This window comes from Amphibalanus amphitrite, unplaced genomic scaffold, assembly GCF_019059575.1.
Source record: "Amphibalanus amphitrite isolate SeventyFive unplaced genomic scaffold, NRLGWU_Aamphi_draft 000311F_arrow, whole genome shotgun sequence".
Lineage (NCBI taxonomy): Eukaryota > Metazoa > Arthropoda > Thecostraca > Balanomorpha > Balanidae > Amphibalanus > Amphibalanus amphitrite.
In genome coordinates, this window is record NW_024881806.1 from 592160 (window position 1) to 614469 (window position 22310).

Below are 22310 nucleotides of genomic sequence, written 5' to 3' on the forward strand. Positions count from 1 at the left end.
GCGGTATTATTTTTATATGCGGTAGTTTGCAAACGTGAGCCATTTGCATGAGCATTGATCTCAACTCCGATAGGCAGTAACTATGCGGGCTGCAGCATGAGGCACGAAAACCGGTTCAATTTGTGTCCGATTCTGCATGCTTTGCTCGGCGTTACCGGATAATATTGTCACTATTTTGCTATGTATTCCATACATTCACTATGGTTTCATTCATACAATCGGAACCGTGCGTCTGACTCGCGTTCTCCCGGTAAGCGGTGTGCTAATGGTAATTGTCTTTCCGTTTCAGTACCCGACCAGCCCGCACTGCCAGCTGCCTCCCTGTCTGCCGGGCGGCGCGTCAGCACCGTTCGCGCGACCCGGCCTGCCGCAGCCGCCGCCCGGGGTGCCGGGCGCGCCGCCGCCCCCGCCCCCGCCCTCAGCGCTGGCTGGGCCCGGGGCGGCCGTGGCGGCAGCGGCGGCGGCGGCAGCGGCCGCCGTCAACTCCAAGCTAGTACAAACGACAATGACGGGAGTGGACTTTCGTGAACTGGAGAACCAGGCGGCATCCAATGATGAGGCGCGCAGGGATAAGATAGAGGAGCTCGGTCGGGTGAGTGGTTGTGAGGGTAGGGTGCCAGGAGTGGATGGAGGCGGGTGCCGTGGGTGGGTAGTACGAATGGAGAAGAGGTTGAGTTGCATTGGCTGGTACTGTAAGCCGTTAGGGGTCTGTGGATAAAACAAGCGATTGAGAAAGTAGTCTCGAAAAAAAATGCCATGGCCCTACTGAGTTGTACTGGTTTGCAACGGCTCCATCGCAGACAGGATGTGTGTGAGGTCTTTTTCGTCTTTCGAAATTAGATCATATTCCCCGTCTCATTCGGAATATCAGCCATCCTTATTGATCCACACAGGTATCTCGTCGTGCGTATTTCGGGGCTCTTAAATGTCACAGCTGTAGTGCTCCACCTCTCCCTGGTCACTGACCTCCGCTTCCCCCCTCGACAGACCAATGAGGAGTTGCGACGACAGCTAGCCGCCCAGCAGAAGCTCGCCGAGACCCACAAATCCAACCTAGACCGGTGTGTGGACATGGTGAAGAAGCTGCTGATCGAGAAGAGCAAGATCGAGAAGAAGGAGTGCAGGGCCAAGTGCATGCAGAACCGGCTGCGGCTGGGGCAGTTTGTGACACAACGGGTCGGCGCCAGCTTCCAGGAGAACTGGACCGACGGATATGCATTCCAGGAGCTCACCAAGTAAGTGGTCGACAGTGGGATAGACAGGGAGGAAGGATGTGTACTGGTGTACTGGTAGGATGTGTACTGGTAGAGATGAGACAGTAAGTGTGTAGATATTTGTCCCGGGTACGGGCCTCAGAAGGATGTTATCCAGTCAGAGAGGAGGTGAATAATTACGCAAATAATCGTATGCAGTCATGTAGGATTGGCCGTAATTGCTATTCCGTAAGATTGTTTCTGGTTGTAGGGAACGCCTTTTCTCGTATGATTGTCTTGGCTATATTGCCGAGAGTCTGACTTTTAGTGGTGTGCTCTCGAGAAGGCGTCAAGTGCTCTCCAGTGGGATGAAGTGTTGGCAGAGGAAATGCGTTTTTGCCGCCGAGTGGCAAGACAGTGTGGCTACACGCCTTTTTTGTCCGCCCTGGGGAACTCGTATTTGTGCTGAACACATAGGCTGCCTGGAGGAGTGAAATGGACCTGTTGCTCTTTTCTTATTATAGATGTGCTTATGATAATGCCTCGTAATGTCGATCAGCTCTCGTAGTCTCGTACTACTTAGGCCCAGTTTTTTAATCAATCCCTAAGCAACAAATCCCCAAAGCTATACAATCACCCACCGCTCGCGCACTTCATTTGACTCTACACCTTGATCGCATTCCACGAAGTCTTTTGAAACCTGTTTCCTTGAACCTGAAACCGAGGACACCCCGCTAACCACCCCATGCCCTTCCTGTAGACGTATGGAGGATCTGGCCGCCTCCCGAGAGGAGCTTGACCGGCAGAAGAAGCTGCTCGCCAAGCGGAAACCGACCAGCGCCGAGAGCTCGCGGAAACGAGCCGGCTCGGCGCCCCAGGCAGTGCAGCAGAACGGTGGCGAGTTCGTGCGGCCAGAGGACCCCGGCCGGCTCAGCGGCCAGGAGTACTACGAGGCAGATGAGATCATCAAGGTGGGTAGAGGGATTGGGGAGAGTGTGGGGATGGAGGAGAGAGAGAGAGGAGGGGCTAGCAGAGGGAGGGTTTTTCATAGTGATGTCTTGTGCGCCGGTTGTGAGAATGGTTGTTCGTTGGAAGAGGATGGGTGGGCGAAATATGACCGTCGTAATTTACACGTTTTGTAGCGCTAAGAAGAAGAGACAGGCAGTTCCCGTAGCTATGCTGGGTTGTAGGAACAGGCGCGTCGCTAAGGTATTGGCATGCCCACTGCCAAGACCGGCTGGTGACAAGCATCCAGACAGTAGAATGAATTGAGCAGAGCGGTGCATCCATTCGTCCGTGAGATAGAGCTGTAGTGCTACTGCGAGAAGCGGGTACATCCCCACACCCGGCTGAATCAGCCCTTACCGCGCGTCGCTAACCGTCATTCTGCTTTATCTCCAGTTGATGTCCCATGACTTCTTAGTCACATCCCAATGCCACACCGGTGACTTCTCCCTGTGACATCCATGACGCTCCCCGTCCCTGTCCCGACCCCGCTCTCCAGCAGAGGGCGTCACTACCACAGCACCGCCGGAGCCGTTCTCCGTAGCCTCCCCTCTCCGTCCGCACCCTCACACCGAGCTGATGTCACGGTGACCACACCGCCGGTCGCTGGACGGTGTATTTATTTGTTATTGAATAGCCCCGAGCTGTGAGGTGGCCCCTAACGACGGTACACTGGCAACAGTTACGTCATGCTGGGGCAGGTCGTTACCATTTCACGCTCATACTGTCGCCGTTTGCGATACAATGTCGGGCTAGGTGAATGGCTGTTCATGGCACAAAACATGGCCGCAAAAAAAACGGCGCCCCTCCCTGCGCCCCGGTCCCTGGGACGTGTTTCGCGATCAGGTTTCGAGTTCTGCGTAATCCCGGCCCGGGTGCCGCCGCGGCGCTGGCGTCTCCCAGGTGGTGACAGAGAGCTCCGTTCCCCGCCGGCCGCCTCGCTGCGCAGTTGTTTGGGGCCGTCCGTGATGAAATAAACCCAGCGCTCCGCCCGGATCGGCGCCGATAAGGACCTCCCGCCCGCGGACGCCGGCGGCTATGTTTGTATGGCGGAGTGTGGGTACGCGTGCTCGTCCGGTGAAGTGCCGAGCTGTAATTCCCAGTCCGTTACCCTGGACGTGCGCGCCGAAATGCCGCTGCGTTCCCACTGCTGTCTTATACGCGGTGGCTGATCCGGTGTGATGTTGCATCTCCATTCCTGCGCGATCGATACGCCTCACTCGGCGGCTCAGCGGCCTCCCCTCCCCTCCCTCCCCGCGGCTGTGGCTCGCCGCCCCTCCCCAATTCCCCCGCGGCGCCGTCTCGGCTGTCCTGGGCACGCCCCTGCCGACAGCGGCGGCACCATTGTATCCTGTGCGCGCCCCTGACCGGTGACGGCCGGCTCTGACGGCTGCCGACCGCCGCCCGGGCTGCCGATCAGACGACCAGTGACGTCATCGTCAGTCGCCAGGGCCAGTGACGTCACTGGTAGCCAGGGCCCTGTTTCACCGGTGATAGCAGCACGCCGATTTTACGACTTGTCAAATTGGGTTTCCATGGAGACATCAACAGGCCCATTGCTCCAACACTACCACAAGTGTGCGTCAGCTCGCGCAATTTGATAGCAGCGTGGTAGCAGCAGCCCGTGAAACACCGCCCAGGGCGGCGGCCGGCAGACTGTGGGAGGGAGACTGTGAGACTGACTGCAGCGGCCGCCGGGTGGGACTCGGCCCGGACAGAGCTGCCGCCGGACTGCCAGCCCGCTCCCGGGCAGAGCGGGGTCGCTGGGCGGGACCAAATGTCATGGCGCTGCGGGGTCGGCTGCCTGCCTGTCAGGTGTCCACACTGCCTGTCATTTCACGAATATTCTGTGAAATGTCGACGTGTATTTGGACCTGGCCTTCTGCAATGTCATTTATTAACCTGCATTCTGACTTTACTGTGAAGGTGATTAACTGGCTCAAAATAAATCAAGTTCTTGATCTGCTTCATAGTTTCCAGACAACCATGTCAGCAGTTCCACTTACCAAACTTGTATCCTCCGGAACACTCGCGCAACTTCGTCGCGACAGGCGCAACTTTCCGCCCCTCCCCTCCCCCACGCAACTCTGAAACTCTCCCCGCCCCCGACTGACTCCCCCTCCCCCTCTTTCAACAGCTTCGTCAGGCGTCACTAAAGAAGGAGGACACGGACCTGACACTGGAGATGGAGAAGCTGGAGCGGGAGCGGAACCTGCACATCCGCGAGCTGAAGCGTATCCACAACGAGGATCAATCGCGCTTCAACAACCACGTGGTGCTCCACGACCGCTACCTGTTCATCCAGCTGCTGGGCAAGGGAGGCTTCTCCGAGGTGCACAAGGTGCGTGAACGCGGAGGGACGGAGGGAGAGAGAGAAGAGGAGGAGAAAGAGCGAGATGACGGCGAGTATCAGAGATGTTATAAATTAGTAGGGTTATTCTTTAAGGATTCCGAGGAAGTTAATTTGAGTTTAAACGCTCCTCGGATGTTGAAGTATCCATTCGTTACCTAGAAACCCAAGATCATTGGTCGTGTTTTTTAAGTGGTTTACTTTACGCTTTCAACAAACCGAGTTCACCATCTTTTTCTGAAGCTCTCATTCTCATTCTTCTTTTTCTTGACTATTATTTCTGCCCTTTTTCTTGCTGTCCATTTCTCGTGAATCACGCGCCTCAACTGACCCTTACCTCCCCTGCAGGCGTTCGACCTGAAGAAGCAGCGCTACGTGGCGTGTAAAGTCCACCAGCTGAACAAGGACTGGAAGGACGACAAGAAGGCCAACTACATCAAGCACGCGCTGCGCGAGTACAACATCCACCGGACGCTGAACCACCCGCGTGTCGTCGAGCACTACGACGCGTTCGAGATCGACTCCAACTCGTTCTGCACGGTGATGGAGTATTGTTCAGGACACGACCTGGACTTCTATCTGAAGCAGGTCAGACTTGGTGGGGTTGTGAGGAAGGGGGAGGGGTGGAGGACGGAACTCTGGTGGGATAAGTCTGCCGGAAGGATGTGTGGCGTTTTGGGGAGGGACGTCCGATAGGGCTATGTTATGATTGTACACGGCTGGGTTGAGCGGTGCAGCTGCACAGTATTTGAATTAAATTGTCAAGGCTCATGGCTTTCATTTTGAAATTAGAACAGCTTGCGGGAAGAAGAATAAGAAAAAAGTGGCATGCCGCTGGAATTACAAAATAGATCCGTAGGACCGGGATCCCTAGGACTACTCTGAGCTGTATGACTATTTTGTTTCTACTTATTGCTAAACGATGAAATGAGTCTGACCAATTTACGCTCTCTCGTTGCAGCACAAGGTGATCGGGGAGCGCGAGGCCCGCTCTATCATAATGCAGGTGGTGTCTGCGCTCAAATACCTCAACAGCATCCACCCGCCGGTCATACACTACGACCTGAAGCCAGGTGAGAATCTACCCTCCCCCCTCCCCCGCTCAAATACCTCAACAGCATCCACCCGCCGGTCATACACTACGACCTGAAGCCAGGTGAGACACTCCCCCCCCCCCTCCCCCGCTCAAATACCTCAACAGCATCCACCCGCCGGTCATGCACTACGACCTGAAGCCAGGTGAGAATCTATCCCCCCCCCCCTCCCCGTCAATACACACACGCATATTGCACTCACGCGCATACACGGCGTAAATACGGTGCCCCAATATCATGATAGGTATATGCGCAAAGAGCGCGATGCATGAAAGATTCAGAGACAAAAGTGTTTTATCTTGGGTATCTCAGCCTAGCCTGTCGTTTACGAAGGCTGAATAACTGAAAAGTATCGCTAGGTGTCTGCTGGTCAATACGACTTCATTTTTCAATGAATGTCGACGGCTCTTTGATGGCCAGCAAACTTTCCATCCATTGAATCTATAGAAATAAAATATTGAATCCTGAATAAAGATTCATATTAGATATTGCAGTGAAATTATCTGATGTCTGTCCATACGATGGCTCTGTAAAGACTATTGTGGTAGTGTAGTACGTAGTAGTTCAGCTGTCCAGAGCTGCTGCCTGTGCGGCATTTTATTACTTTTTTATTGCACCATGATTGTCGCTCGCACAGCTGTCCTTACGACGTTCTTCCGCTAGCATTGAAGTCTCGTGAATGAACACGTGGTCGAAGGGGAGACTTGATGGGTTTCCTCTCCCCGTCCCAGCCTGTGATCCCACCCCTGTGACCTGACCCCTGACCTCTGACCCCACCCTCCCCTTCCGCCCCTCAAGGAACATTCTGCTGGTGGACGGCGACGTGCTGAGTGATGTCACCCCTGTGACCTGACCCCTGACCCCTGACCTCTGACCTGCCCTCCGCCCCTCAGGGAACATTCTGCTGGTGGACGGCGATGTGCTGGGCGAGGTGAAGATCACCGACTTTGGTCTGAGTAAGGTGATGGACGACGACAACTACAACCCCGAGCACGGCATGGACCTGACCTCGCAGGGAGCCGGCACCTACTGGTGAGTGGACCGACAGGGGTAGAGGGAGGGAGGGAGGGACAGGGGAGAGAGAGCGGATGGACGTCGGTTAGTGAGTGGAACGCAGCTACTGTTCGGGCCGACTGATGTCTGGGTTGTGGTATGCGACTCACGGATTAGGAAATGGGATAGTTGTGATGCTTGGTGCAGGCGACCTGTTTTGTCACTTAAGGTGTTGGAATGCTTTTGAAAATAACGAATTTTGTTTCATCATAGAATGGGTATTGGGTGTGCCAACAGACCTGTAAATTTTAACCTAGAAGGTATCCATCCCTCTGGGATCATTGGGGGCCCGAACGATGTTCAAAACGATTTCTGCTTATATAGTCAGTGTCATGCTACACATTCTCACCATAGGGTCCCCGAGCCGCCGTCCTGGGTACACTAATAATCCGAGCCTGCGAAGAAAACCGGCTCCCCTAATCCCAAACGCCACTCCAATCCTACTGCCCCCGCAGGGGGCTGACCGTGGTCAGAGCTGCTGCTTAGCCGGGGTCATCTGGCTCCGGCTGTGCGGCGGCTGTGACTTCGGCCAGTAAGGGGAGTAGCGCCCCCTCGGCCCCAGCTTGACGCGCGTTTGACCTGGACTTGCCTTGCTTACCGGATGGATTGTCTGCAGGATTGGCCCCGCAGGGGGTTGGCAGTGGCCTGGGTCGCTGTTGGACTGGGCTCCTTGGGCCCTCGCCCCGCGGCGGCCCTGGCCTCGGCCAGCAAGGGGAGTAGCGCCCCCTCGGCCCCAGCTTGACCCATGCTTGCTTACGATTTGCTTTTGATCACTGGATGGACAGATGGTACGGCCCGACTTTTCTTGGTTTCCGTGGTTTTGTTTCTCTTGAGCGGTCTTTGTTTGCTTTTGCTTTGCTTCTCACCGGATGTCTGCGTTTCGTTCGATCACAGCTTTCTGATTCCTTTCCCCCCTTTTTTCGTTGTTTTTTGCACCCGCAGGAACACAGCCGAGTTGGGCTAGTGTAAGGGGAGTGGCGTCCCCTCGGGTACCAGCCGGTTTTACTAGGCTAGGCGAGCCGACCCGTACCCCAGGACAACGGGATCCTGGAGGTTGAGCCCCCCACCGTGCGGAGCCAGTCGCGGTGGCTGGGCAACACGCCTCTTTGGCCCTGAGTTCTGTAAGGGCGGGACACTCAGTGGGGCGCCGCACTTGAGGAGCCATTCCCAGTCGTGATGCCGCCGGGGGTGGTGTTGGAGAGGTGTCGCCGGCGGGGTTCGGGCACTTGTGCTCGTCCTCCGTCGGTGGGACTGATCTGTCGCTGCCCCTGGCGGTGACTCGGCGAGGCGTCAAGGGAGGAGGCGGTATCCGACCGTGGGGGGTGGTGAGTCTCTCTCTCCCCCTCGGAAGGTGCCGCCAAGTCCCGTACAGTCAGCTCGGCCGTCCTAGGCCTTGTAGCGGCGCCGTTGCGGAGCGTCGGCGGCCGAGCTGGCGGAGACCAAGCACACTTACATGGATGACCGGACCAACCCCCCTTCCCCTCAATCCAACCCCTCGGCTTCGGCCGATTCTCGCCCGTTGGCCTCGGCCGGCGGGCGAACGTCACACGAGAAGGTTCCTCGAAACCCAAAGATCCTTATCCTAAGGAGCAGTGACAAACAGCTGGGTGCGCTGTCCCCCTTCCAACGGAAGGACGGCTGCGACCGCCTCGGCAAGATCCTCCGCTGCGATCGGATGCGCGATGGGGCTTTGGAAGTCGAATTCGAGAAAAGTGAGGAGGCTGCAAAAGCCTTAAGTGCCACCCGATTTGTGTATACCGAGGGACGGGCCTCCGGCAGGAAGCTGGTCTCTGTCTCTCTCTCAGTTGAGCCGCACAGGTCAAAGAACTCGAGCCGAGGGGTCATCAACTGCTTTGACCTCAGAGACGTGAGCAATGACGACATCGCAGACGGCCTCGCCGACTTTGGCGTCACAGCAGCACACCGCATCTTGGCGAGGAGAGGCACGGTCCCCACGAATAACATTATCTTAACCTTTGACTCCACCGACATGCCGAGCGAGGTTCGCGTGGGGTACGTGAGGGTTCGTGTGCGACCTTACGTCCCGGCACCCATGCGTTGTTTCCGCTGTCAACGTTTTGGTCATACGAAGGACAACTGCCGAGGCAAACCCGTGTGCTCCAAGTGTGCTTCCCAGGACCACACTGACGACACGTGCAGCTCGGAAACCCCTCGATGCGTCAACTGCGGAGAGGGGCAGACACCGCACTCCGCGTATGACAGGTCCTGCCCTACATACGTCAAAGAGAAGGAGATAAACACCATCAAGGCTACCAGAAATCTGTCGTTTAAAGAGGCCCGGGAGGTGTATAACCAAACTCACCCGAAGACCTCGTATGCCCAAAAGGTGAGAGTGACAAACTCAACCGATGCCTCCCAGATGAGTGTTGCACAGCTTGTGCAGCTCCTCAAGCGATTCGGCCTCACTGTCGTAGCCACTGATGGCTCAGCGGACCCCCCGGCGCCTCGTGCGCCGCCGAGCGACACGGAGCAGGCTGCTCAGGAGTCAGTGTGGGGTCCACCCAGTCCGGCTCCAGCCGCGAGTGGAGACGAGTGGACCGTCGTCCAGCGCCGACAGGGTGGTCGGCGCCCCCCGGCGCAGGGTAAGGCGCCACCCACCCCGCCCCGCCCCCGACCGTCTACGGCGGTGCAGGAGGCTCTGCGGCGGGGGGAGGAGGAGAGGAGGGCACGTGAGGCGAGGAGGGCTCGCCTCGTCCAGAAGGCCCTCGAGGCTAAGGAAGCCTCGTCTGCCGACTCCGCCTCCGGGAGTGCCAATGCGGCTGTCGCCGCTGACACCCCGGAGACACCTGAGGCGGGGACTCGGCCCATCATGGGTCCCCCGCCGCCTCCTCCACCTCCGCAGCGGCGGCCACCACCGCCGCTGCCAGAGACGCCTGTGTCGAGGACACAGGCCGCCGCCTCGACATCTCCGTCGGGGCGGCAACAGTCCTCCGCGGCTCCAGGGCGCCTCGCCAAGCGGCAGACGCCCCCGAGCTGGTCGCCCTCGGAGGGTGACGCCCCTCGGGCGAAAAAGCCCCAGCAGGGCTCGAGCCACGCCCGATCTGCCTCCGCTGAAGGGAGGCTTCACCGAGAGGGCTCGGGGCACCCCCGCATCCGTTACGGGGGGAGCGCCTCCTCGGAGTTAGAGGACCTAGTCTAGTCTTTCAGTCTAGTCATTTCCTCTTTTATCCTTTTATCTTTTTCGCGCTATTGCGCTTTTTTACCAGGTGCATTTCTCTCGGTGTTTTTTACCTCTTTTGTGGTCAGTCAGGTATCTGCGTGCGCCTTTGCCTCATGTTATACGCGCCCCTTTTTGCGCCTTTTTAACCACGCCTTTTATTCTACAGTGGAACTGTAGAGGCCTCCGGGCCAACTACCAGGACCTACAGTCTCTTATCCGTTGGCGCACACCCCTTGTTTTAGGTCTCCAGGAGACCAAGCTTGCGCCAAATGTCACCCTTGCCATCAAGGGCTACTCTGTTTTTAGGAGAGACCTGGACACCCCTACCATTGCCCATGGAGGTGTGCTTCTGGCGGTTCACCACAGCGTACCTGCGCGCCAGGTGCCGCTGCAGACTCCCCTGCAGGCGGTGGCCGCCAGAGTTGATTTCAACCACCGGGAACTGACTGTGTGCTCCTTATACCTTCCACCAGGTATAGCGCTCCCAGTGGTTGAGCTTCATCGACTTGTCGATGAGCTTCCACCTCCGGTCCTGGTAGTCGGCGATTTTAACGCCCATAGCCTGGCGTGGGGATGCGACACGACTGGCACTCGTGGTCGACTTTTAGAATCTTTTATCCGCGATGAGGCGCTGTGTATTTTAAATACAGGACAGCGCACCCATTTTACAACACCCTCCGGTCAAACATCGGCTCTGGACCTGAGCCTAGTCAGTCCGCGGCTAGCTCAGCTTTTTACCTGGTCCGTCCATGACGACCCACTCGGGAGCGACCACTTCCCAGTGTGGCTGGAGCACCAGGAGTCCCCAGTGTCGGGCAACCGTCCACCTAGGTGGAATGTTCGGAAAGCCGACTGGGGCGAATTCCAGGCCGCTGTAGAGGCCTCTGTTTTAGCCAGAGCCGACGCCTCTGTGATGTCTACAGAGGATTTTATATGTTTACTCAATGACTCCGCAAACGGGTGCATACCCAAGACGTCGAGTCAGCCTCGTCGTCCTCCGGTCCCGTGGTGGACCAAGGAATGCGGAGATGCGATTCGTGCCAGGAAACGCGCTTTTAGAAAGTTTGACCGGAGTAGTACTACTGAGAACCTCATCGCTTTTAAGAGAGCGCGGGCTTTTGCCCGACGCGTTTTAAAGGAGGCAAAGGCTGTTTCATGGCGCACTTATGTAAGTTCCTTAAACCGTTTTACTCCTACGACCCAAATATGGGCACGCATGAAGCGCATTGAAGGCTCTGTTCCGCTTCCGGTTTTAAGAGTGAACAACACGGACATATCTCACCCTTCAGACGTCGCAGAGACGATAGGTCGTGCACTCTATCAGCGCTGCCGAGGAGAGCCGTCCTCACGACCTGCACCAGCCGCCGTGGACTTCAGCACAGCTGAAAATTTGGTGTACAACGAGCCTTTCTCTATGGCTGAGCTCACGTCTGCCATCAGCTCGTTGCGCAGCGTCTCAGAAGGTCCGGATGCTGTCCACAACGACATGCTCCGTCATCTCCCAGCAGTTGCCCTCGAGGCGCTGCTAGCAACCTTCAATTCGCTTTGGGAGACTGGCACTTTCCCTGAGACCTGGCGGGAAGCCACTATCATTCCTATCTTGAAGGCTGGCAAGTCGGGACATGACCCTCTCCATTATCGGCCCATCTCTCTCACATCATCGCTATCAAAGCTGATGGAGAAGATGGTCAATGTGCGTTTTAGCTGGTTTCTGGAACATCATGGTGTTTTTACAAACGCCCAGTGCGGTTTTAGAAAGCACCGCAGCCCTGTTGACCACATTTTAGCCCTTGACACCGAGATACGCACCTGTTTTACTGAAAGGAAGCACCTTGGAGCACTGTTCTTTGATATTGAGGCGGCCTATGATACAGTCTTACGACACAGCATACTTTTCAAAGTGTATAAGTACGGCATACGCGGCCGGATGGGCCTCTTTATCGAGAACTTTTTATCGGGTCGTCGGTTTAAAGTCCGAGTCGGTAACCAGTTGTCTAGCAGTTTTATCCAAGAGAATGGAGTCCCTCAGGGAGGGGTGCTTAGTGTGGCGTTATTCGCAGTGGCGATTAACGATATCGCCGATGATCTCCCGGTCTCTATCGGCAGATCGCTTTTTGTTGACGATTTTGCCATCTGGTTCGCCGCTTCCAGCGCTCGGCACATGGCCAGACAACTGCAGCTTGCAGTCAGACGGCTTGAGAGATGGAGCCGTGACAATGGTCTCCGTTTTTCAACGAGGAAGACTGTTGCCATGCATTTCTGTCGCCGCCGCTGCGCCGACCCTACATTGGGTATCCGTCTGTACGGACAGACGATCCCCACGCAGCCGGTGGCGAAGTTTCTTGGTATGACGTTTGACGGACGTTTGACGTATAAAGAACATTTTAGAACGCTCCGGGAACGATGTTTTAAATCCCTGAACGTTTTAAAGTGTGTTGCCCGCACATCATACGGTGCGGATCGCAAAACTCTGCTCCTCTTGTACCGGTCGATCATCCGATCGAAGCTGGACTACGCGTGTTTTGTTTATGATTCTGCAAGTGAGTCCAGCAAGAAGTCCCTGGACGCAGTACATCACGCTGCGCTCCGCGTTGCCACCGGGGCTTTCCGCACTTCTCCAAAGAGTAGTCTTCTGGCTGAAACGAATGAGCCACCTCTAGCTATTCGTCGCCAGATGCTGGGGATGCGTTACACTTTGAAACTTCGCCAATACCCAACGCATCCGACGTACCCGTACGTCTTTTCACGTCACGCTACTCGATCTGACGGGAGGGTACGACCGTCGTTTGGAGAACGCATGGGAGGTCTTTTTTCAGCTGCTAACATATCCTTGCGTGGCGTTCGGCGTATCTGGGACACGCCCCCTCCACCCTGGAAAAACGCCAATCCGCAAGTGGACCTCTCACTATCGACTGTTAAGAAGGACAACTTGTTGCCTGCTGAGGCGCGAGCCAGAGCCTTAGAGCACATTGCCGTTTATGATGGTTTTATCACGGTTTATACAGACGGCTCGAAGACAACCGAGGGAGCGGGCTGCTCTTTTGTCGCTGGTCGTGACACCCGCTCGTTTTCTCTGCCACCTTCCGCCTCGGTGTTTTCTTCAGAGCTAGTCGCTATAGAGAAGGCTTTGTGTTTCATCGAGGTTTCTGGCAGTCCCTTTTACTTGATTTTATCTGATTCTCTTAGCAGCTTATTGGCCTTACGTACTTTTAACTCAGTTGACCCCATCGTGCGGGACATTTTAACTCGGCTTACGTCGGTGGAGCAATCTGGAAAATCAGTCCGTTTCTGCTGGATTCCCAGTCACGTCGGCATTGAAGGCAATGAGCTTGCTGATGCTGCTGCCAGACGCGCCGCCGCAGCCCCCTGCACTCGGCGCTTGCCTCTGCCTGCCCGGGATTTTTATCCGCTGGTGCGACCCTTCATGCTTTCAAAGTGGCAGGCAGAGTGGGATTTGTGTGTAAGGAACAAGCTGAGAGAGTTGAAACCAACTCTAGAGCCTTGGCAGTCTTGCCTGCAAGGCAATCGTTTCCAGGAAGTGGTCCTCTGCAGACTCCGTATTGGTCACACATACGCGACGCACAGCTATCTCCTTTCAGGAGGTGAACAGCCTTTGTGCAACAGGTGTTCCGTGCCTCTAACCGTCGCTCACGTTCTTTTATCTTGCCCACTCTTTGAACGGAACCGGACACGCTACCTGGGCTGTATTGCTCCTGGTACCACTATCCGCCACCTACTGGGTGACGAGTCACCCTGGGTTTTATCCGGCAATATTTTTTCCTTTATCCGTTCGGTCAACTTCCAGGTGATTTACTCAACCTGACCCAATTCCTCTCTAGTCTACTTGTCTAGTCAGTTGACTGTTACGACGCTCTTGCGTTGTTCTATCTTACCTTGCCGTTTTTATCAAGTCTTTTACTTTCTTAGCCTTGGTCTATAGAAGGTCTCTTGTTTTGAAACACTTGTTTTATTAGAGTGACGTTATGGGCGCAAAATGACCTTCGCAGTCGGCGCGCCCTAAAGCCCCAATAAACAAACAAACCAATCCTACTGCGGTCGTAAGCGCGAGTGAGCGCGAGTACTCGGGCAGTTTTACGTCACGGACAAATCCGGTTTGGGGGATCTTCTGTCGTGGAGATGCCGACGCTATGTAGGATGCTCGCGATCGTGACTCCATCATACACTCGCTTGTAGCTTATGCTGGCTCTGCTTTTTGTTTGGTAGCTGTTCATCACACGATTGTTCACTGCACGATACTGACACAGTCATGCGATATTTGGTTCATTTGTCTCATACCCTTCCTGACTCCTGACATGCTAAGCAATGGTCCCATTTTGTTCTTTCATCAGGTACTTGCCTCCCGAGTGTTTCGTGGTCGGCAAGAACCCGCCGAAGATCTCCAGCAAGGTGGATGTCTGGAGCGTCGGCATCATCTTCTACCAGTGTCTGTACGGCAAGAAGGTGAGCTTCGCGACCTCACATCCAGCCCAGGATGGGCATATTTGGTGATTGGTTTTAGGATTGGGGAAATAACTGTGCTGTTGGTGGCTGCTGGGGGATAGAACAGGGAAAGATATGGCGGATGATGCAAGACACGAGATACTTTGTCTTGTGAGCGCACATGCTCTATGGTCGGATGATTGATCTCTTAAATGCGGCAGTACTGCGAATGCGGAAGTACTTCACTATCTTTCTAGTTGAGGTTTATTTGCCATTGGGTCTACAGTGCAGGGATATTTCTATCTCGCACTCCTCTGAGATGCAAAGATAAAAATTTGTTATATCTGCATCCCTCTGAGATGCAAAGATAAGGTCTCGAGGGTTCATAGCGAAAAATCAAGAGTTCATGTGATGATGGGTCAATAACCGAACGACATATTTAATGGTTGTTTTTGGATGAAGCTTATGAAATAAGAATTAACTATTCTGAATCTATTTTTACATAAATAAATGCATTTAAATATAATATTTTATTAATTAAGAATAAACCTCAACATAGAAAGATATAGGATTCCTCATGGCTCACTCGTGGAAGATCGGATATCTTTTCCTCGCGTGTTACAGAAAAACCTCGCTCCTTCGTCGCTCGGTTTTTCAGTAACCCGCTTGGAAAAGATATCCTTATCTTCCACTCGGAGCCATGAAGAATCCTCTATATCTTTAATGCGAGTTTACTACGGGTTTTCCAACGTTATGACGGAGCTCAACTGATGCAGGCTTGGTCTGCGTTTAGCATCTTCATTATCTCATGTTTTCCACGCGTTAGGTTTTCGTCTGACGTGTGAACCTCCTGCTCGCTCCCCACAGCCGTTCGGGCACAACCAGTCTCAGGCTACCATCCTGGAGGAGAACATTATCCTGAAGGCCAAGGATGTTCACTTCCCCAACAAGCCCACCGTCAACTCGGAGGCAAAGGTGAGCGTCGCCGATCGGCTCGGTGGGGAAGGAGTCTAGGTAATGGGTATGGCGCTAAATGGTGTAGAGGGGCTTAGGGGACTGTTTGATGCTACTCTTCCAGCTACCAACTTTATCGTTGGTATACATACAGGAGTTCAAAGCTATAAATTGCATTTGTGCCACCACCTGTGCAAGGGTCACTTAAATTGGCTGCTTGTTAACATTTATGTCGTGCTATATTTGTAAAGGTGACAAGGATATTGTTTGAATAGCCTGGCTTGCAGCTAGAGCCTGTGTGCGGACAACTTTCGTTGTCATATGTCAACATGACAGCAGTAATGGCGAATGTCCGCCGCCCCTGGCCGGTATCCTGACACCCGTGTCTCTCCGCCTCTGCAGGCGTTCATCCGCTGCTGTCTGCAGTACCGCAAGGAGGACAGGTACGACGTGCGATCCCTGGCCGAGCACCCCTACCTGCAGCCGGCCTCCGGCAAACGGCAGTCGTCGGCCGGCGGGCAGGCGGCCGCCGCAGCCGCCGCCGCCGCCGCGTCCGCCGCCTCGGTGGCGGCTGCCACCAGCCACTCTGCCGCCTCGCACGCGCCCAGTGTGGCCAGTACGGCCGGCAATTCCAACAACTCTGGCGGCGCCGGCGTGGTGAGCACCTCGTCCAATTCGTAGCGTCGGCGCCGCCCCCCGTGCGCCGTCGTTTGTGCTGTGACTTCAGTGTGATACGATCGCTCGCCGCCGCCGCGCCGCGCCGCCGCCGCAGCAGCAGCAGAGGGAGCAGCAGCGCCCGCTGCCGCCGAACCATTGCCGTCGGCACGCCGCCTAACTTACTCATTATTTAACATGTGCACGCGCGACGTGCGGAAGCGCGTGCGCGCGATGTGCGTGTGCGTGCGTGCGCTGTGCGTGCGCCGCAAGCGGTCGGACAGCCCGGATGCAATGTACAGCCGTGCCCGCGCCCGGCGGGCCCGACCTTGTTGTGTTTCAGTCAAATATATCAAAATTGTTTGTTGGAGTCGTTTGTTTTCGGGTGTCGCGGACCGCCGCGCCGGCGCAGAGGCGTTCGGGTGTGCTGAGAGCCGAGCGGGCGTGTCGCGATTTCGTGTTCGGGTGAGACGTCGTGCGGTTTTATGAGGAATGGGTGCACTTTGTGACCGTGGTGTGATGATGATTTCTGATGTTCCCGAAGGCGAAATGAGCCTGGATGCCAAATAAAGAGGCTCAGTGGATCTCTGGGGCTGTGCGCTGAGAGTCGCTGATCGATGGGGAGAGTTGCGGGTCCTGTTGAAATGGACTCGTGTCTTGGTTCTGTCATCCATTACCTAACCCGTCCCGACTTCTCCCAGCTGGGCTGAGATGTGATTGTTCCATGCCACCGTCCCCTCTCCGCCGTCCCTCGCGAACAATTTGCGCAGCGAGTGCTCGGCAGTGCGGAGAGGAGACCGTGACCCTCCACTGACGAGTACGCAGGTGCGGGACGGAGCCCGGACTGCTCCCGAAGCTTCCGGGTCCGTGGTGCTCCGCGGTCAGAGCTCGTGAGTCGTCTGGGTAAAGTTATGGCTGGACGGTTGAGGTATTGATTTTGTGCTGTTAGGAAAACGCTTGGAGAGTGCTCGCTTGAACCCATTTGCTTGGTGGGATGGTCATGGGAGCTTCTGCTTTCTACCCCAGTCTGTAGCTGGCTGGTTGAAATGCCCGGTGGTTTTGGGAGTTGGCAGGATGACGGCGTTTAGGCGGTCAAATTCCACCACCACAGCGGTCGCTAAGCTAACGCGAAAATGTGCATGGATTCTTCACTACCCTTCATATTTCAACGCGGTGTGTTGGTAACAACGCGTAACTACAAGTCGTGACCCTCCCCTTCCCCTCCCGTGCTCCGCGCTGTACCCTTCCCCCAGCGGTGACCCCTGAGCAGCCGAGGACACCCCGCCTGCCTGGCGGCGGTGGCTCGCGCTGCGGGCCGCAGGGGCGGCGCCAGGGCAGCCGACACTGGATGCTGCTGCGCGATCGATACGCGGTGACACGGTTTGGTCTCGGTGGCAATCAGCTGGTGCGGTCCGCCCGGCGGGGATGCCCGTAATTCAATTTTGATATTTTGTGTTTATTTGTTGTTTTTGCTAGTTGCAAGTTAATTTCGTTTGACGTTTTGATGAGCGTTAAATCTAGTTATGTTAAGGTTATTGACACCGAAAATAATGTGGGAACAAATGCTAATTATGGGAACTTGATAGCGGTGCCCAACGGCCGGCCTGGTTAGACATCTAGCGGCGATTTGTAAAACTTGCGGTGCGTACTGCCGTCACTTTTGACCGTTGGCGCTAAAGTAGCCAATGAAACGGGATCCAACCACGAAAGGAGAGGGCTGGTATTATCGGATTGGTATTTCGAAGCATCGTAACTTACGCGTGACCCTGCATGGTAAGCAGAGGCGTCAGTCAGCTTTTGTGTTTACCTACGACACAAGATAATGAACCAGCTGGATTTTTATTTCTTCCGTCACTTCTGAGACTGCCGACTGGTGAGTGTTGGCGGGACACTTTTACCTATTGAGCTCAAGCTTACAACTTACAAGTAATTTATTCATGATCGTAATTTCTGGAGAGAAGCCCTGTGTGGCTGTGTTAGGATTTTCCAATTTGCATCCCTTACTTATACCGCCGGCACTTGCATTGCATTGCTATGTTCTATGACTGTTCTCAGCACTTCCACTTGATTGCTGTGGCCTGTGCTGACGGCTGCCGAATTTTGGTTTAGCGTGAAGGTTGAAGAAAAATGACTTGGATGGTGACGGCCACGAAGGTGCAATAACGGATGAGGTCGTAGCCTGGCCCCTACCATCCCCATGTAACATGTTCGACTTTCTATGCCTATGTCAAACAAACGCTGCAAGCGGACGTCACCCAATTGCATCTGCCGTCCGTCTGCGGGTACTACGAGCCAGGGTACCGTCTGCTCGTCGTCGTTAATAGTTACCCGGTGATTTGGATGCGGACTGCGGAACGTAACGTAACGATAAACACGGCTGACTCACGAGTCACGAGACTGATTCACCGGGCCCGACTGCGTGATTCAGAGCTGGCCGTGCATGGAATCGTCGGGAAACTGACGACACCCCACCGGTGCATGGACTGCGTGAAAGGTGAAGAAACGGTGTGGGTGGTAATTGCCTTTATCTATACATCTGACAAATTGAGATAAACGAGCTTTTGTACTCGAACTACAAGTGTCATTTTGATTTCTTAGACGAATCGAACTTTCGTCCCTGGGCTTGATTCAACTCTGAATTATAATCCATGAAAGGTAACCTAGATAGGAGGCGAACCGTGGACCTAAATCATACAAGAAATATGACTGGGATTTGGAAAGACACTGACTGAATTGCATCATCTACTGTTGAGGATGGGGTATAGGGGGTTTCACGCCCTTCCTTATTGCTCTCCCAAATATTTAGATAGGTATACGTGCCGCCCTTTTAATTGAGTCATGAGCACTAAGCAGCAAGGGTTCCATTATAGGCATTATAACAGTGACCCCTATCTTTATTTAGGTTTCGCTTACCGTAAGCGAAACCTAAATAAGATCCAACTGGATCCAACTAAGCCTTACGATAACGTATGAACCCTAATTTGCCGTTCAAATTCACCGTTTGCCGTTGTTTGTTTGATGGATACGGACGGAGCAGAGGGGTAACAACTAACAGCTGCCTGATTTACAACGCCCGCTGTTTGGTCGATGCGCCCGCCACCTGGCTGATGCTCACACGATCAGGGTAGGTATACCTACGTCTGTTTGGTCGATGGTATGTGATCATGTCGGCTTGTTTATTGTAGCTCCGGTGGGTGTGCAAGCCGTGGGGTTCTACTCCTCTGTTGATTGGTGTTGTTGATTTGACTATCGGCCTATCGGGGGTACTTCGTGGTCTTGCACAGTTCACCTTATCATATATGTAGTCCCTGCTGCCCGTTTATTTTACGCTACACATGATGAATAACGATGAATTGGTGAGGAAAGTTATGATAACCCTTACTAGAACAATGAATTCCCGAAAATGTTTTATTCCTCTATAGCTAATAGGTAATAATAATAGGTAATAATAATAGGTAAATAATAATAGGTAATAATAATAGCTAATAGCTCTATAGCTATGGTATCTGTCATACTGGCGTTCATGTTGCTTGTGGTCTATTTTGTCGGATAAATGAATAAATAATTGTCATTTAGGACAATTTTTTAAAACAAGATGCCTATATTTCCGTAAAAAACGGCCCAATTGACACACACATATCACTGAATGCTCAGCCTGACGTAGGTTAGGTACAATACGGTAATATCCCTATAACTGATCCACTGTTACAGGTAATTCTCAGAGAGTGTATTAGCCGGCTCCAACCGACACTGGGGCCGTTATATTGCGTGTTCGCCTGTCGTGCCTGTAATTGTGGCGTCCCGTATCGGCCATTGTGGCGGTAGGCGCCTTCGACGGCAGCTATTACCTTAATCAAGTTACAAAATGGAAACGGGTCCGATAGGGTCAATTATTAGGTTAGGCCTGCTGCCTACCGACGCGCGACTGGTGGATATTAACACGCAACAGACCCAAAGTTACGAACAAAAAAAAAACTGAAGACTCATTAAACCTCGTAATGGACATAATTTGACCCTCGATGAAAAATCAAATCAAATGGGGTTCTTCTGATATGTTTCTCGCCGTGCACCTACAAGCATAGATGAGCGGCATGAGCCACAACGATCCCGCCGTGGTCCAGCTCTTGTCTCCCCGATAGGCAACCCATGCCTCACCAACCGATAAGAAAATGAGTTAATAGTTACATTGCAGGAAGGTAACAGGGGTAGGGGCGTTTTGCCATGCTCGTGCTCGCTGACCGGGCGGCCGTGTCCGGTCTGCCGGCGGGAGGCAGCTGCGGCGGCATCCGTCCGTGACGGATACCATCATACCAGTCATCGAACAAACACCGGTCCCCCGCTGACGCCTGCTGGCGTCCGTCCCACACGTAACTCCGGGGGTAGTCACCGCTGCATGGTTCCCACCGACGGAGGGAGAGAGAGAAAGAGAGAGAGAGAGAGAGAGAGAGAGAGGGGGAGGGAGAGAGAGAAGAGGAGGGAGCGCAGGAGAGCAAAGGGCATCTGCGACTGATGGGACGACATACTTATACCGATTAGACAGAATGTGGTAGGTAGCACGGTGACTATAACTAGAGGTAGGCAGGCATCCGGACATACAGGCCTACATACATGGGCAGCATCCGGTGGGGTTTTGGCTGGTGACCGCGTGGACTGAAGGGATACCTATAAGTTGCTCATGAGATCGAGTAACGATATTGCAGCTAGAAATTAAAATTTTGATAGGCTTATGCATGAAGGCTCATAAAAGAAAACCTTTGATATGTGCACACGATCTCATTATTTTCTCCGCCCATAATTCACAATGAGCATTGTTGCACCATATTCGATCAAATCAAAGAAGATGAATCGATTGTTTCCGACCGTCCCGGCCCGCCGCAATACACATTTGGTATTGTGCTCGGCAGTGCAGTGCAGGATGAGTGCGTTCTTTTTCTGCCGTTCATGGTCGCCCTTCGCTGAAGAATGTCTGCGGTCGGCAGCCAAAGAGAAACTGCCCAACTGCACGCGCTCATCAGACCGCGCGGCCTTTCCGTGGCTCTCGGAGTCGGACACATGGCCAAAGTGGAAAACGGCAGTACCTTTTCAGCGCCGCTTACGATTAAACTTCTGTCGGGGGAAGATTGAAGGACTTGTGGACTGTTGAAAGAATAAGAAAGGGAGGTAGAGAAAGAGAGAGAGAGAGAGAGAGAGAGAGAGAGAGAGAGAGAGAGAGAGAGAGAGAGAGAGAGAGAGAGAGAGAGAGAGAGAGAGAGAGAGAGAGAGAGAGAGAGAGAGAGAGAAAGAAAGAAAGAAAGAGAGAGAGAGGGAGGGAGAGAGTGGGTGAGATAGATGAAATTCATTTTTAAAAATATCACGGCAACGACTCACATTGTCTGTTCCCATGACTGCGCCACCTGTCACCAGGCTCCACCGATGTTTATCGATAAATCACGCCGCTATGATATATGCAGTGGAGTTGGTCCCGTCACGCCCTGCTCCGGCAGACACCGTGACGCGTTCGTCACGTCACTTTCCCGTTAGGTGGTACACGTCGTCACATATCGATGTAGCAAATCCACAGCCCGTGACAGGCCGTCCGGGATCCGTGGCACATGAAATAGCTATCGGTGCCCTGTTGTCGGTGTCTGGCGCTGGAAATAAGGGGATGGCTCACGCCCAATACAAAGGAGTATAGCATGGTTCACAGACTTCTCTATATAGAGACGTCTGTGCATGGTTTTATAGGTATTGTGTTTTTTTTTAGGCTTAGAAGAATGGGTGAGTGAATGAGGAAGACGAAGAGAGAAAAGAATGACGTACAAAAGCAATAGTTAGCTGTAGGGCATTTTGAAGATATTTGCCTGTCGGTAAGCCGCTAACTAAATATTGATACAGATAAAAGCTTCATACAAGGAAAACATCGGTAGGTTCCATCCAGTCTTCCTTTAGGCTATCCTCACACGGTTAACAGCGGTCATTATAAATCGCAGTCCGCTTTTTACCCATTCAGCCCATTCGCAGCTCATCAGCGAGATGTGAATTATCGTCACGGTCCAAACTGATACCCTGACACCATTTGGACTCTGAAATTGATCCAACAGCACCGGCCCCACCTGGCACCAAAAGGACTGCCTTATCCGACCAGCACCATATATGTAGGGACTCTGTCTGTCGACCGTCTCGGTTTGTATGTAGAACCATGACGGCGATTCGTCTCAAACGATAACGACTGACAAAACCCACACTCGTCATGCCCTCATTGCAGTGGCGGATCCAGGGGGGGGGGGGGGCAAAATGGGCATTCCCCCCCCCCAAACGGCATAATTTTAACATTACGCCTATGGACGAGGCATGGAAAGAATCGATAAATTGTTATGGTTTGCCCCCTCCCCCCCAAAGAAAAACTC

At 53.9% G+C, this 22310-nt stretch overlaps 1 protein-coding gene across 15 annotated transcripts in view; it reads left to right on the forward strand.

The window, feature by feature from the left end:
• The window catches only part of LOC122388152 (serine/threonine-protein kinase tousled-like 2), a 51502-nt gene extending 34992 nt beyond the window's left edge, over positions 1-16510 (forward strand). For all 15 annotated transcript variants that reach the window (XM_043378983.1, XM_043378992.1, XM_043378993.1 and 12 more), the window contains 10 exons: positions 290-592; positions 988-1235; positions 1954-2164; positions 4336-4539; positions 4897-5136; positions 5510-5621; positions 6536-6674; positions 14226-14337; positions 15184-15291; positions 15673-16510. In XM_043378983.1, the coding sequence (XP_043234918.1) occupies positions 290-592; positions 988-1235; positions 1954-2164; positions 4336-4539; positions 4897-5136; positions 5510-5621; positions 6536-6674; positions 14226-14337; positions 15184-15291; positions 15673-15951 (1956 nt within the window). In that variant the 3' untranslated portion in view covers positions 15952-16510. The remainder of the gene's footprint in view (positions 1-289; positions 593-987; positions 1236-1953; positions 2165-4335; positions 4540-4896; positions 5137-5509; positions 5622-6535; positions 6675-14225; positions 14338-15183; positions 15292-15672) is intronic.
• The last annotated feature ends 5800 nt before the right edge of the window (positions 16511-22310 follow it).